Source organism: Megascapheus bottae, chromosome 10 (genome assembly GCF_031878675.1).
Source record: "Megascapheus bottae isolate mThoBot1 chromosome 10, mThoBot2.hap1, whole genome shotgun sequence".
In the NCBI taxonomy this organism is placed as follows: Eukaryota; Metazoa; Chordata; class Mammalia; order Rodentia; family Geomyidae; genus Megascapheus; species Megascapheus bottae.
The window spans coordinates 25,748,872-25,764,540 of record NC_143518.1 but is presented as its reverse complement, the minus strand read 5'-3'; the positions used below and the strand labels follow the sequence as shown (position 1 = coordinate 25,764,540).

Below are 15,669 nucleotides of genomic sequence, written 5' to 3'. Positions count from 1 at the left end.
CAGATAAAAGGTAAAATACTGTAACAATATGAGATAACCAAGGGACAGCAAAAGAGATGAGAGATAACATAGTACATTAAGGACAACAATCACTCATTATATGGCTTTTGTTTCTTTATCCTGGACATCATTTCATTTAGCATCATACTATATGCCTTATGTATCTAGGTTTTGTTCTATTATAAATCTCTGCTAGGAGAGCCCAAGGTTTCTACTGATTATGACAAATGAGGGAAACCATTGAGCCTATGTTCCTTTGAGTCTGGCTTACTTCACTTAGTATGATTTTTTTCTAAGTCTTTCCATTTCCTTACAAATGGGGCAATATTGTTCTTTCTGAAAGCAGCATAGAATTCCATTGTGTATAAATACCACATCTTGTTGATCCACTCATCAACTGAGGGACATCTGGGTTGGTTCCATATCTTTGCTATGGTAAATAGTGCTGCAATGAACATTGTTGTTCTAGTGGATTTGGTATATCCTTGTTTCTGGACAATTGAGTAAATGCCAAGTAGTAGAATTTCTGGGTTATAGTTGAGTTCTATATTTTTAATTACCTACTATTGTATATAACATAATGTATCTTGTTTTGTATTGTGTTTCTGCTGCAGAAAGTGATAACGAACTCTCAAGTGGAACGGGCGATGTTTCTAAGGATTGTCCTGAGAAGATCCTATATTCTTGGGGAGAATTGCTAGGGCGATGGTAAAATTTTATTTTCTTGTTAGAACTTTATATTTATGTAGTTAACATTAGCTCATTCGTTTAATTATTATTTAATTATTATTATGTGTTAAAGTAAAATTGAAAACTTTTACTTTAAAATAAATGAAAGCTTAATATACTTTAAAAACATAAAAGTTTAAATATAAGTTGTGCCCTTCATATTTATCTATGTTATAGTCTTATTTAACTTACTTTGAGAAGATATGCATCTGTTACAATTCTGTCCGATGTAACATTTACCAACATTGTTGCATTGCAAACATATTTAAATACCTATTTTTAAAGGGCTGTATTTCTTTCCTCACCAAATCTATTATCACTACAAGGGACTGTAGAATAGAAAATTACTCTCAGAATTTCTTATTTTCCCACTAATTATACACAGTAACTCAGTTTGTTTTATATTCTCTGCCTAAAATTGTTACTTTATATTTTTGATATCTTATCTGGAATTAAAAATGGTACTATGGATAGCCAGGAGTTTGGCCTAGTGGTAGAGTGCTTGCCTACCCTGCATGAAGACCCAGGTTCAATTCCTGGGTACCACATACATAGAAAAAGCTGGAAGTGGTGCTGTGGCTCAAGTGGTAGAGCTCTAGCCTGGAGAAAACCCAAGGACAGTTCTCAGGCCCTGAGCTCAAGCCCCGGACTGGCCAAAAAAAATGGTACTCTGATTATACTTATTGTGGTAAGCACAGTTTATACGTTTTTAAAGAGATAATCCTGCTGACATGTGTTGGTAAAATAAAGTCTTGGTAAATGAAAAGTACATCAATTACCAGTGTAGATGTAGAAGACACAGTTGATTATTATGTGTACATATCTAATATCATTCATGCAGGTAATCCAAAAGAGACTACAAAGTCTCTCCAGGCAGAATTTTAAATATTTTTTTCAGTAAAGTGGAAGAAAGAATAATTAAAAAAATTTTAAAACCATCTTGATATATAAGTAACTTTAATTATGTTAGTATTCTGTATACATCCCCAAAGATTCCTGAGTTATAATTTAGTAAGTATATAGTTACCGCTTCAGGGGTTAGAAGATTGATGTCTTCTCATTGTAAAATGTGGAGCCTAAGTTTATCAAAGCAAAACACAACAAATCAGAGAAAGTCTGGATAAGTGGGACTGCATTAAACTGCAGAGCTTCTATATGGCAAATTACATAGCTAACAATTAACTAGAAAGCCTCCAGAGGGGGAGAAGGTCTTCACTAACCATACAGCAGACAAAGGCCTCATATCTAAAATATATCAACAGCTCAAAAAACTGAATCACTCCAAAACTAGTCTCCAAAGAAACAACCATCCCATTAAAAGATGGGCCAAAGGGCTGGGAGTTTGGCCTAGAGGTAGAGTGCTTGCCTAGCATGCACAAAGACCCTGGTTCCATTCCTTGGTACCACATACATAGAAAAATGCCGGAAGTGGTGTTGAGGCACAAGTGGTAGAGCTCTAGCCTTGAGAAAGTCCAAGGACAGTGCTCAGGCCCTGAGCTCAAGCCCAGGACTGGCCAAAAAAAAAAATCAACAAATAACAAAAAAAAAATCGATGGGCCAAAGACTTAGAGTCTTCTCTGAAGAAGAAATAAGAATGGCCTATAGACACATGAAGAAATCCTCGACATCTCTGGTCATAAAAGAAATGCAAATCAAAACTCTAAGATTTTACCTCATTCCAGTTAGAATGGCCACGATCAAGAAATCTAATAACAACAGATGCTGGAGGGGATGTGGCCAGGAGGGATCACTACTACAATGTTAGTGGGAATGCAAACTCATTTAACCACTATGGAAAGCTACTAGTATGGCAGTTCCTCAAAAGACTAAATATAGAACTCTCCTATGACCCAGCAATTCCACTACTTGGCATTTACCCAAATGTCTAGAAACAAGGACATACCAAACCCACTAGCACAATGATGTTCATTGCAGCACTATTTACCATAGCAAAGATATGGAACCAAGCCAGATGTCCCTCAGTTGATGAGTGGATCGACAAGATGTGGTATTTATGCACAATGGAATTCTATGCTGCTTTCAGAAAGAACAATATTGCCCCATTTGTAAGGAAATGGAAAGACTTAGAAAAATCATACTAAGTGAAGTAAGCCAGACTCAAAGGCAGATAGACTCAATGGTTTCCCTCATTTGTCATAATCAGTAGAAACCTTGGGCTCTCCTACCAGAGATTTACAATAGGACAAAACCTAGATACATAGGCATATGGTATGATGCTAAATGAAATGAATGAGTGATTGTTGTCTTTAATGTACTATGTTATTTCTCACTTGTTTTGCTGTCCTTTGATTATCTCATATTGTTACAGCATTTCAGCTTGTTATCTGATATTTTGTACATATTACTTATTTGGTTATTTGAAATAGGATAGGGAAAGAGGGAAACAAGATGAGCCTCGGGGGGAAGGAGAGGGAAATGGGGACCAAGACATGAGAAAGGGTATCAATGTTTGCGAAGTAATGCACCTTCTATCTGTTGAATATAATGTAACCCTTGTATTAATTACAATAAAAATATATGGAATTTTTTTTAAAAGCCAGAAAAATTGGATTAGACTTGCAAATGTAGTGTTAACTTACTGTGTAGAGTGGACAAGTTACTTATTAAGCTTTTAGGATTCTACTTTTCAAATGAAATATTTTTGTGTTTTGCAAACAGACATTCTTGGTCTCTTAGGAATGGAATATATTTTCAGAGTTTCTTTTCTTCCCCTTTGCTCCTAGTTTAAGAAATTAGCTAATTTTAGCCAGGCACTGGGGGCTTTATAAATGTGCTTATCCCTTTATCAAAATATATATTGAATGCCTTCTATGTGCCAGATGTATGTTTTAGGTACTTAAAATATACAACAAAGATTCTGAATTTGTGGTCATGCATTACAAAAACTGATTCCTGAATAATTACTATATATTTGTTATATGTGCATTTTTAATTGATAGTATTGGGTATCTACCTTGTTTTTAGGGCAGAAATCAACATAAACTTGCCACGTTTTCTTTTTTTTTTTTGGCCCCCTTCTCTTTCTGGCCCCGCTCGCTCTGGCCCCGCTCGCTTCCGCCAGGCTCGCTCCAGCTTGCTCCTGGCCCCGCTCGCTCCGGCCCGGCCCTGCTCCTGGCTTGCTCTGGCCCGGCTCGCTCCGGCCCGGCCAGCTCTCGCTTGCTCCTGGCTCTGCTCGCTCTGGCCCCTTCTCGCTCCGGCCTCGCTGGCTCTGGCTTGGCTCGCTCCGGCCCCGCTCGCTCCGGCCACCACTCGGTTGGGCTCCGCTTGCTTGCTTTCGCTCTCTGTCGCTTGTTGCAGTCTCGTCTCTGCCACTTCGGGCTTGGTTGTGTATGTGGGATACCGAGGAATCGAACCCGGGTCTTTGTGCATGCTAGGCAAGCACTTTAACCGCTAGGCCAAACTCCCGGGCCCACTTGCCACGTTTTCTATTTCTAGCTGCAGTTATTATTTTATTAAAGCAATGGCCCTGCATACATATATTTGTATTGGAAGTGTTAGAGGCAATTGTTTCAATAAATAGTAATTTATTGTTTATTTGTATTTTTCTTGGACACAGGAATTTGCTTAGTTAAGAGGGTATTATATAGAGAATTGCTTTATTGTTCTAAAACAGTCAATAAATTAAGCCTTTAAATCAATAATGTCATGTGAGCCATGTGTTTAATGTCAGTTTGTAAAGATAAGTAACATCTATGTTTTTAAAAGGAAAGTAAGGGTATTTTCATTATTCCTGGGCAAAAGAAATAAATGAGGATTAGCTAGAAGCTGAAAGTTGATTGAACTGGATTATGTCTTGGTAAAAATGTTTATTAGTTTTAAGAGATATGCGTACGTATGCATGCTTGTATATATCCTCTACTTTCAAAACCTTAGGAAGATGATTATAGAAAGTCAGAGCCTGCTGAATACTTATTTAATCAAGCTGATTGTTCACATTATTCTATCTGCTGTTTTGGAGGTATATTGTAGTAGGAGAACTGGATGCTAGGATTTCATTACAGAGATCTGTGATAAATACAGTTGGTGGCAGTTGAGATATGAGTGCATTGACTTTGGAGAGTTTGGAAAAATGAGACTTGCTAGACTTTGTAATATATTAGTAATGGAATGTGGAGGAGAGAGTAATGACAAGAATAATTCCTAGCTTTTCAGTCTGTATATTGTGCCAACAATTACTGAAGGTGGGATAATAAAGAAAACCATCAGATTTAGGGAGAACCATAAGAGTTCAGATGTGAAATTTTTTCTGGTGCTTTTGAGCCTCTGGAGTTCAGACTGGAAGGGTAGAGGTAGAGATAATATGTAAAATTTTTCTGGTGCTTTTGAGCCTCTGGAGTTCAGACTGGAAAGGTAGAGGTAATAGTGCATACAAAAAAAAGTAAAAGAGTTAGATTATGCTAGGCAAGATCTGAGAGAGGTAACTGAGAAACCATGAGTTTGAGAACTTAGCACTGAGTTTATGGAGTATAAAGAAGGACTGCTTTGTCATTGGAGCTGAGGGAAACCGTGTAAGTTTAATTAAAAGAATAGTCAATTCTTCAAGAGAATTGAAAAATGCCACTTGAACTCAGTGGAATGGAGAAAGCCATAGGTTACTTCAAGAGAACTTTTCAAAGTGACATGGAGAAGTCATGCTGAATGGAATTAAGAAATGAGAAGGGAAAGAAAAGATAATGTATATACAATTTTGAGAAATTTTGATTGCAGTATCAAAGACAGCATATAAAGATTTATATGAAGCTTAATATTATTTTCTTTTACCTGGTTATTTATTATAATCACAGCAATGACATACTGATCTCTGTATAACATGTAATATGTAATTACTTTGAATTTCTTTTATATTTATACAGTAAGATGTTTGTATGGTAGTGCATTTATAATTTGGAAGATTTTGCCTTTAACTTCAAAGGAAATGCTCCTATTAACCCTTTGCACACTTATACTGTTGTTTTTGCTGAATTCACATTCTACAGTAAATACAGTTTGAAGTACTTTCAACCATGTTTTCTTATCAGAAGCAACCATTAAATTACAGAAAAGATTACTATATAGCCTTACATATCTAGATTTTGTTCTATTGTGATTCTCTGCTAGGAGAGCCCAAGGTTTCTACTGATTATGACAAACTAGGGAAACCACTGAGCCTATGTTCCTTTGAGTCTGGCTTACTTCACTTAGTATGAGTTTTTCTAAGTCTTTCCATTTCCTTACAAATGGGGCAATATTGTTCTTTCTGAAAGCAGCATAGAATTCCATTGTGTATAAATACCACATCTGTTGATCCACTTATCAACTGAGGGACATCTGGGTTGGTTCCATATCTTTGCTATGGTAAATAGTGCTGCAGTGAACATCATTGTTCTAGTGGATTTATAATGCCCTTGTTTCTGGACGATTGGGTAAATCCCAAGTAGTGGAATTGCTGGGTCATAGAGGAGTTCTATGTTTAGTCTTTTGAGGAACTGCAATGCTAGTAGCTTTCTATAGTGGTTGAACGAGTTTGCACTCCCACCAACAGTGTAGTAGTGATCCCTCCTGGCCACATCCCCTCCAGCATCTGTTGTTATTAGATTTCTTGATCCTGGCCATTCTAACTGGAGTGAGGTGGAATCTTAGAATTGTTTTGATTTGCATTTCTTTTATGACCAGAGATGTCAAGCATTTCTTCATGTGTCTATAGGCCATTCTTATTTCTTCTTCAGAGAAGACTCTCTTTAAGTCTTTGGCCCATCTTTTAATGGGATGGTTGTTTCTTTGGAGATTAGTTTTGGAGTGATTCAATTTTTTGAGCTGTTGATATATTTTAGATATGAGGCCTTTGTCTGTTGTATGGTTAGTGAAGACCTTCTCCCCCTCTGGAGGCTTTCTAGTTAATTTGCTAGCTATGTCCTTTGCCATACAGAAGCTCTGTAGTTTAATGCAGTCCCACTTATCCAGCCTTTCTGTGATTTGTTGTGTTTCTGGGTCCTTATTAAGAAAGTTTCGACCTGTGCCAAGGAGGCCTAGTGTATCTCCTATTCCTTCTTGTAAAGTTTTCAGTGTATCGGCTTTTACCTCGAGGTCTTTGATCCATTCATAGTTCATCCTAGTGCAGGGTGACAAAGAAGGATCCAACTTTAGTTTTATGCAGGTGCTTAACCAGTTCTGCAAGCACCATTTGTTTTTGGCTCCCTTATCAAAGATTAGGTGGCCATAGGTCTGTGGTTTAATATTTGGGTCCTCAGTTCTATTCCATTGGTCTTCAGGCCTGTTTTTGTGCCGGTACCAAGCTGTTTTGGTCACTATAACTCTGTAAAAGAGTCTTAAGTTTGATATTGAACTTCTTCCTGCACTGTTCTTTCTGCTAAGAAGTGTTTTTGCTGTATGGGGTCTTTTATTTTTTCATATGAAATTTTGGGTTGCTTCTTCTATTTCTTTAAAGAAGGACATTGGGATATTGATGGGTATTATGTTGAATTTGTAGATGGCAAGATTGCCATTTTCATGATGTTGATTCCTCCAATCCAGGAGCATGGGAGGTTTTTCCATTTCCTCAGTTCTGCTTTAATTTCCTTTTTCGGGGTTTTAAAGTCTTTATCCAAAAGGTCCTTTACATTCTTAGTTAAGGTAATTCCTAGGTACTTTCTTTTCTTTGAGGCTATTGCAGAAGGAGTTGCTTTCCTGATTATTGCCTTGTTCCTTTCACTGTTGGCATATAGGAAGGCAGTTGGTTTTTGAGGGTTAATTTTATACCCTGTTACCTTGCCAAAGTTTTGAATCAGCTCAAACAACTTGGGAGTGGAGTCTATAGGGTTCTTTAAGTATAGAATCATGTCATCTGCAAAGAGAGAAAGTTTCACTTCCTCTTTCCCTATTTGGATCCCCTTTATGCTTGCTTCTTGCCTTATTGCTCTGGCTGGGAATTCTAATACTATGTTAAAGAGGAATGGAGAGAGTGGGCATCGTTGTCTCGGTCCTGATTTTAGAGGGAATGGCTTTAGCTTTTCACCGTTAAGTACAGTGCTAGCTGTGTGTTTGTCATACACAGCCTTTAGTATAATGGGAAATGTTCCATGTATTCCTAGTTTCTCCAGTGCTTTTAGCATAAAGGGGTGTTGGATCTTGTCAAATGCCTTTTCTGCATCTATTGAGACAATCATGTGTTTTTTTGTCCTCACTCCTGTTGGTGTTGAATTATATTAATTGATTTGCGCATGTTGAACCAGCTTTGCATCTCTGTGATGAATCCTGTTTGATCATAGTGTTGAGTTTTTATCTGGTTGATCTGTCCATAGGTGAGAGTGGTATGTTAAAGTCACTAACAATCACTGTGTTTTGATCTATATATGGTTTCAGTGAAAGTAAAGTTTGCTTGATGAAGTTCGGTGCTCCTGGATTAAATGTATAGATGTTTAGGATAGTTTTGTCCTCCTTGAGGAGTGATCCCTTTATTAGTATGTAATAATCTTCTTTGTCTTTTCTCACTAATTTTAGTTTAAAGTCTATTTTGTCTGATATGAGGATGGCAAATCCAGCCTGTTTATGGGGGCCGTTAGCTTGATATATACTTTATTCCAATCTCTCACTTTCAAAAAATCTTTCTATTTTGGGGCATGATGTGTCTCTTGAAGACAGCACCTTGTTTTTTTGTATCAACTAGACAGTCTATGTTGTTTAATTGGAGAGTTAAGTCCATTGATACTGAGGTTTAGGATTGAAAAAGTATTTACTAGTTCCTGCAATTTTTAAAAGCTTTCATTAGGGCCTGTCGGTTGACAGTTCTCGTGGTACTTAGATGGTATGAATTTTAGGTGCCATTTCTTTGTCAGTGTTACATTTGTGTTGGTTTTCAATGTGTAGAACTTCTTTGAGAAGATTTTGTAATGCTGGTTTGGTTGCTACATACTGTTGCAACTTTTCCTTGGAATGGAAGGTTTTTATTGTGCCCTCAGTTATGAATGTATGCTTAGCTCGGTACAGTATTGTTGGTTGGTAGCTATTTGTCTTAAGGGCATGACATATATCCTTCCAATATCTTCTTGCTTGCATGGTCTCTGCCGAGAAATGTGTTATTCGGATTGGTTTTCCTTTGTAGGTGCTTGTTCTCTTCTTTCTGGCTGCTTTTGGATCCTATCTTTGGTCTCTATTGATCCTGTACGGATTATAATGTGGCGGTGGGATGTTCTTTTCTGGTCAGGTCTGTTTGCGGTTCTAAAAGCTTCTTGTATCTGGATGGGCCTGCCCTTCTGGATATTTGGGAAGTTCTCTGAGATAATTCCCTGAAGTATATTTCTTGGGCAGGGTGGGAGGGGTCTGAGTTAAGTTCTGTAGCTTGCCACCAGCTCTGCTTTCCCTATGGGTTTGGGGGAACCTGCTGGACTACTTACTCTAAGGCGTTTGGCTGTGAGCTGCTCTGCAGTGCTGGAGGGTCGTTTGTCTTGCCTCACCTGGCCTCGTCTCTAGTCTCTGCAGCTGCCTAAGCTGTCCATGCCAGCCTGTGTGGGTTCCTGTGTCTGGATTCTGCCGCTTGCTGGTCCGGTCTGTGTTGGTTTCTGTGTCTGGATTACGCCCTTGCTGGCTTATCTGGAGGTCTGGGCTTCCCAGGCCCAGCACCCTTTGCCGCTGCTGCCTTTGCCGCTGCTGCCTTTGCCGCTGCTGCTGAAGCTTGGAGCCAGCGGCTAGGGGTGAGGGAGGGGGTCCTTGTGTTTCGGATTCTTTGAGAATGTTGGATATATGCTTTATCTGGATTTCTTTTCCAGTTTAAGTATTTCTCCGTTGCTTCTTGAATTTGTTTTTTGGATTTCTTAAGGTAGGTGGCTCGTGGGATTCCATGATTGTCTCTTTTTGTGGGTGAGAGCTAGGCTGGGTCCCTATTGTCACAGTGCCATGTTTCTGTTCCGTAATTATATTCTTTAATCATGGTAAGTCCTTTGAGGGCTACATCTTCTTCTTTTAGTTTGGTTAGGCACATCAATATTATGAACTTAGGTTCTCTTAATCCCCAAATCAAAGTTTAGCTAGCTGAAAGCAGAATGGACATAAATCTTATGGTTATTTAAAATAGTAATATATTGAGTTTGTTTGAATTCACTCAAAATTATGAAAATTGTTAGTTTTTTCTTAAAGACACATATCATAAAATATTGGGGAAAGAAAATACTGAACAAATTTTTTGCAGAAGGGACTGCCATAGCTTAGGTCTAAGCTGGAGTTCAGTTATGTGGGTTCCATGATTTTGGGGGGGCTTAATATTTTTTTTTTTGGTCATGGGACTTGGGTGCTGTTTCTGAGCTCTTCAGCTCAAGGCTACCCCTTGATCCACAGCACTACTTCCTTGGGGCTTAATATTTGATTTCAGAACCTGAGATACTATACCACAGAAGGATAATTTGAAGTCCAGAAAATTACACTAGAATTAGCGCTCCCATATCAAAAGTGAACAAAAGGAAATAAGTATTGTCTGAACAAAAAGCCATAGAACATTGTTCTAGATATAAACTCGAGAATTTTAAAAGATGAGTGGAATCCCATTCATAAGCCTGGGAACCGTAGTTGAATTTCTTTTGCAGATGGCAAGCTTGCATACTAGCATACTTACAATGTAATCATTGACTTCAAGTCAGGATATATTTGCCATTGTTCTAATTCAAAACATCCCTGAGAAGGAATAAGTATGATAAGTATGTGTTGCTTTTTCAGCGAGATAGTTTTATAGGTTCTGGTAATAAGAACATTTAGGTCTTTTTCTTAGGGAGGTTAGCAAGACAAACCTAGAATGAAAACAATAATGAACTTTTCTTATTAAAAAAATTATCTTAGATATTTAGGTTTATGGTGAAACAATTCCTAATTAGGTGATCAATTTTGTGGGGCTTCTCAGGTGAGCTTTGTGTCAGGAGGTAGGTTGCACAGGAAACAGAAGTATCTATTCTCCATGCCTTCTACACTGTGGAGCCTGATTTTTGTACTTGGCCCGACTCAATCTGACCTTAGAAGAACAGATACAATCAAGGTGTGATAGATCTGTGATGTGCTTCAAAACCCTTCCTGAACTATCCTAGTTGGTACCTCACTGTCCAAGTTACCTGACATTCTATTCACAAATTCAAATGGTTGTATGTATACCTTGAAATGTCTGCTTGAATTTTATAGCACATTCATTATTATGAATAAGTTCATATGATGATTTAAAAAAGTAAATAAGACAAAAAAGTACTTTTCCCAAAATGGAATAATGTGGCTCACCATAAACAAAATGGCACACAGATAAAAGTCACGATACCATTGACATTAAAGCACTATTATTGCTTAATGCCGCTTATTTTTTTCCTCACCCAGGCTTATACTTTTACATAAATGAATAAATATGTTTTCTTTAGGAGTGATAAAAGAAAATGTGAATGGTTTGTTTTCTTCTTTCTTCAGGCACAATAACCTTGGTGCCCGACCAAAAGGGCTATTCAGTTTGGTGAAGAGTGGTGTTCCTGAAGCACTGAGGGCAGAAGTATGGCAGTTATTAGCAGACTGTCATGACAACCAGGCTATGCTGGATAAATACCGAATTCTTATCACAAAGGTAGGAAACATTTTATATTATTTTCATGGACTAATAAATTCTGGTTTTCAAAGCTCATTGCAAATGTTTTGAACATCTTTAAAATATATTGCCAGTACATATACAAGTGCTGTTCCAAACACTTGTTGGATAATGATAAACAGTGAACACGTAAAAAGTGAACACATTATGCTTCTGTTTGATTGTTTTAATTCCAGTAACTTTATAATTTCTATTTACCAAGTTAGAATAAATAGTATTCCTTTGTGCCCTGAGTTTTTAAAATCCATGGATTCAAGGAACTGCAGATATACATATATAGAAGTTGTGCTTATACTGAACATGTGTATTAATTTTCTTAATATTATAATACATTATACAGTAGAACAGCTATTTATGTAATCATATATTATTTGGGATTGTAAGTAATCTAGAGATGTTTTAAAGTACATGGGAGGATGTGTAAAAACTGCTATTTTTTATATGGAGTTGAGCACCCATAGAAGATGTTCTGGAACCAATCCCCTGCAAATACCATGAGACAACTGTATTAATAATACGTGTTTTTAATGAATCTTTTTAGTTAATAATTCTAGTTAAAACAGTATAATTATTCTGCCATAATTTTTAAATGAAATGTTTTCTGTTTTTTTTATATTTTAAGTGTATGGACAGCTGGCCAGGTCCTGTTCTTTCAAGAGACCTCAGGTCCAATGTAAATTCCTTTTTTTATGTCCAAATAGATGGTTAACTATCTCTTTTAGATTTTTACCTGCTAATATCTTTCTTTTATTTATTTTTTTAATTTTCAGAAGGAACTTTACTAAGACATTAAAGGAAAATTAAATAAAATATCAAAGCAGAGAGATAGAAAAGATGAAAGGCAGATTTATTCTCCCATCATTTTGATTGTTTAGTCCTTGATTCCTGGGGCCTCAGTTCTTTAAAAACACACAAACTTCCCATTCCCATCCCTTAAAAGTCCTCTTACTCAGACCCCCTATTTGAGAGAGCATTTGGAAAACTGCTTATGAAGGATCCTCCATTCTGGAGAATCCTTTCTTTTTTGGACAGGAAGATTGGGCTGTCTTGATTCTGTCCTGGCTTTCAAGGTCCTCCCTTTCCAGCTTTCATACCCTCTGCAGGCAATACTGTTTCCTGCGCTGGCTATAGTCACTACACACAGAATCTTGTTTCATTTTGCTGTCTTCCTCTTTACTGGTACCTTGTTGACACTCAAGCTGGTTCTATGTTGCATTTCACTTGGTCCATTCACTTGTCCATCTCTCCAGACACTTGGGTTTTGTCTAGACCTGGTCTTTTGGTGTTGTTCCAACTAGTTCATGGGATCTGACTTTGGCTAGCCCACGTTGGCTTTGGAAGCATATGACCTGTGCATGGATTTTTATCTTTTAATTTCTTAATCTATTTTAATTTGTAGACTTTAAAGAATAATAATATTTATTGTTCTGAACATCTATCTTCCCATAAATGAGAATTTTTGTAATCATGACAGAAAATACTTTTGGAAGCAAATTCATGAAAAAGAATATTTAAAAGGTTTGGTAATTTAAACATTACTGTGTTGCTTGATCATTGAAAACTACATGGTTATAAAATGCCATAAGAGAACTTTCACTATGTGTTGAGATGATGGTGCTATGGTCTTGAACTTCTCAGTCTCCAGACTGAGTCAGTCTCAGTCAAATAAAACTCTGAATTTATAAAGATAAGGCTCTCTTCTTTAGAAAGGAAGGAAGAAAGAAATATTTTTTATTATTTATTTTTTATTGTAATTAATAGAAGGGTTACATTATATTTGCCAGATAGAAGGTGCTTTACTTAATAATCGTTGCTACCCCTTCTCATGTTTTTGTCCCCATTTTCCACCCCTGCCTACCTCTCATCTTGTTTTCCACTTTCCCTATCCTATTTCAAATAAACAAGCATATATATAATCTATAAGATAACAAGGTAAGATACTGTAACAATATGAGATAACAAAGGGACAACAAAGGAGATGAGAAATAACATTAAGAAGAACAGTCACAACTTATATGGCTGGAAGAAAGAAAATTTTATGAGTACCTTGTCATAAAAACTCATACATGTATTTTTAATCTGAAATAAAATATTTAAAATATATTTAAAACATATACAGAGAATTAAAGAGAATTTGGAATTGACTATTATATCCATTGCTAAAAATATTCTCAGCTGACTCAGGAGGCTAAGAGTGGGGCAGATTGTGGTTCAAGGCCAGTCTAGGCAGAAAAATTCATAAGACCCTTTCTCAGTTCATAGCTGGGTGGTACGTACCTATTATCCTAAGCTATGGGAGAGGCTAAGATTGTAAAGATTATGGTTTCTAGGCCAGCCCCAGTAGAAAAGTCTAGAAGACGTCAACTCAATGGAGAGAAATTGAACACAGTGGCATGCTTCTACATCCTAGTAATAATGAGAATCCTAAAATTGTGGTTTTTAGGCATGTGCCTGTGCAGGAACTAAGATTCTGTTTTGGAAATTACCAGTGAAAAGCAAGACTGGAGATATAGATGAGTGGTATAGGCCCTGTCTAGCAAGTATCAGATTTTGGAGTTTAAACCATATTATAAAAATACAACAAAGGGCTGGGAGTTTGGCCTAGGGGAGTGCTTGCTAGCATGCACAAAGACCCAGGTTGGATTCCTTGGTACCACATACATAGAAAAAAAAAAGCTGGAAGTGGTGCTGTGGCTCATGTGGCAGAGCTCTAGTCTTGAGAAAGTCCGAGGACAGTGCACAGGCCCTGAGGTCAAGCCCCAGGACTGACAAAAAAAATACAAGTTAGTGGTGCTGTGGCTCAAGTGATAGAGAGGTACCCTTGAGATGAAGTGCTCAGGGACAGCTCCCAGGCCCAGAGTTCAAACCCCAAGACCAAAAACAAACAAACAAACAAACAAAAACAGAGCAACAACAAAAAAACCCAACTTGCCCAGCACTGGTGGCTGGCATATATAATCCTAGCTGCTTAGGAGGCTGAGATCTGAGGATTGTGGTTCAGGCCAGCCCAGGCACAAAAGTCTGAGACTCTGACCTCCAATTTACTACCAGAAAACTGGAAGTGGTGTTATGATAAGGAACTACCCTTGAGCTGAAGTGCTCTAAGACAGGACCCAGGCTCAGAGTTCAAACCTCACAACCGACCCCCCCAAAAAAGGATACAACAAGTTCTAATTTAGTCATAAGAATACCTAGAGAAGCTGGAATGTAGCTCATTGGTAGAACTCATGTGAGGCCATAGGTTTAACACCTAATACAACTCCCTTAAAAAAAAATGTTTGTTGAGTACTATTTACCATAGCAAAGATATGGAGCCATTCCACATGTCCCTCAGTTGATGAATGGATCACCAAGATGTGGTATTTGTACACAATGGAATTCTATGCTGCTGTCAGAAAGAATGACATCACCCCATTTGTAAGGAAATGGAAAGACTTAGAAAAAATCATACTAAGTGAAGTAAGCCAGACTCAAAGGAAGATAGGCTCAATGGTTTCCCTCATTTGTCATAATCAGTAGAAACCTTGGGCTCTCCTACCAGAGATTTACAATAGAACAAAACCTAGATACATAGGCATATGGTATGATGCTAAATGAAATGACGTCCAGGATATTGAAACAAAAGCCATATAATGAGTGATTGTTGTCTTTAATGTACTATGTTATCTCATTTCTTTTGCTGTCCCTTGGCTATCTCACATTGTTACAGTATTTCACCTTGTTATCTGATATATTGTATATATGCATTTTTGGTTATTTGAAATTGGATAGGGAAGGGAGGAAAACAAGATGAGACTTGGGGGTGGGAGGGGAGGGAAATGGGGAATGAGACATGAGAAAGGGTATCAATGTATGTGAAATAATGCACCCTCTATCTTGTGATAGGGTGATAATGTAACCCTTCTCTTGATTACAATAAAAAAATATATCAAAAAAAGTCTGTTGAAAGTAGCTGACACTGTTGTAATATTGGTAACATGCTGATAATTAGAGGTGAAAAAATGCATTTTTACTTGTGTCCATAGTGTTTTGTGCATAATTTTTAGAAATAATAAAATTACTAGTTAAAAATGGATTTAGAAAGTTTTGAGAGAATGCTGTTTCCTTAACTGGTATACAAAGTAATGACAACTGTTTTTTATTTTGATACTCTGTGCCTTGTATACGTTTATTTTATCTGGGGAAGGAAACGGGAACAACAAAATGGTGAGACTAAGGACAAAGGGTGAACCAGAGCAACAGTGATACTCATAAGACACTATATTGGAAATGAACTTTACAATTTGGGCGAAGGGAGTCAGGTAAAGGAAAAATGGGAGAAAAATGAGGGAGGGGGTAAC

At 37.3% G+C, this 15,669-nt stretch overlaps 1 protein-coding gene across 2 annotated transcripts in view; it reads left to right on the top strand.

The window, feature by feature from the left end:
* Rabgap1l (RAB GTPase activating protein 1 like) overlaps positions 1-15,669 on the top strand; it is a 452,094-nt gene that overhangs the window by 110,512 nt on the left and 325,913 nt on the right. For both annotated transcript variants that reach the window (XM_090340389.1, XM_090340388.1), the window contains 2 exons: positions 615-708; positions 11,158-11,308. In XM_090340389.1, coding sequence (XP_090196515.1) covers positions 615-708; positions 11,158-11,308 — 245 coding nt within the window. The remainder of the gene's footprint in view (positions 1-614; positions 709-11,157; positions 11,309-15,669) is intronic.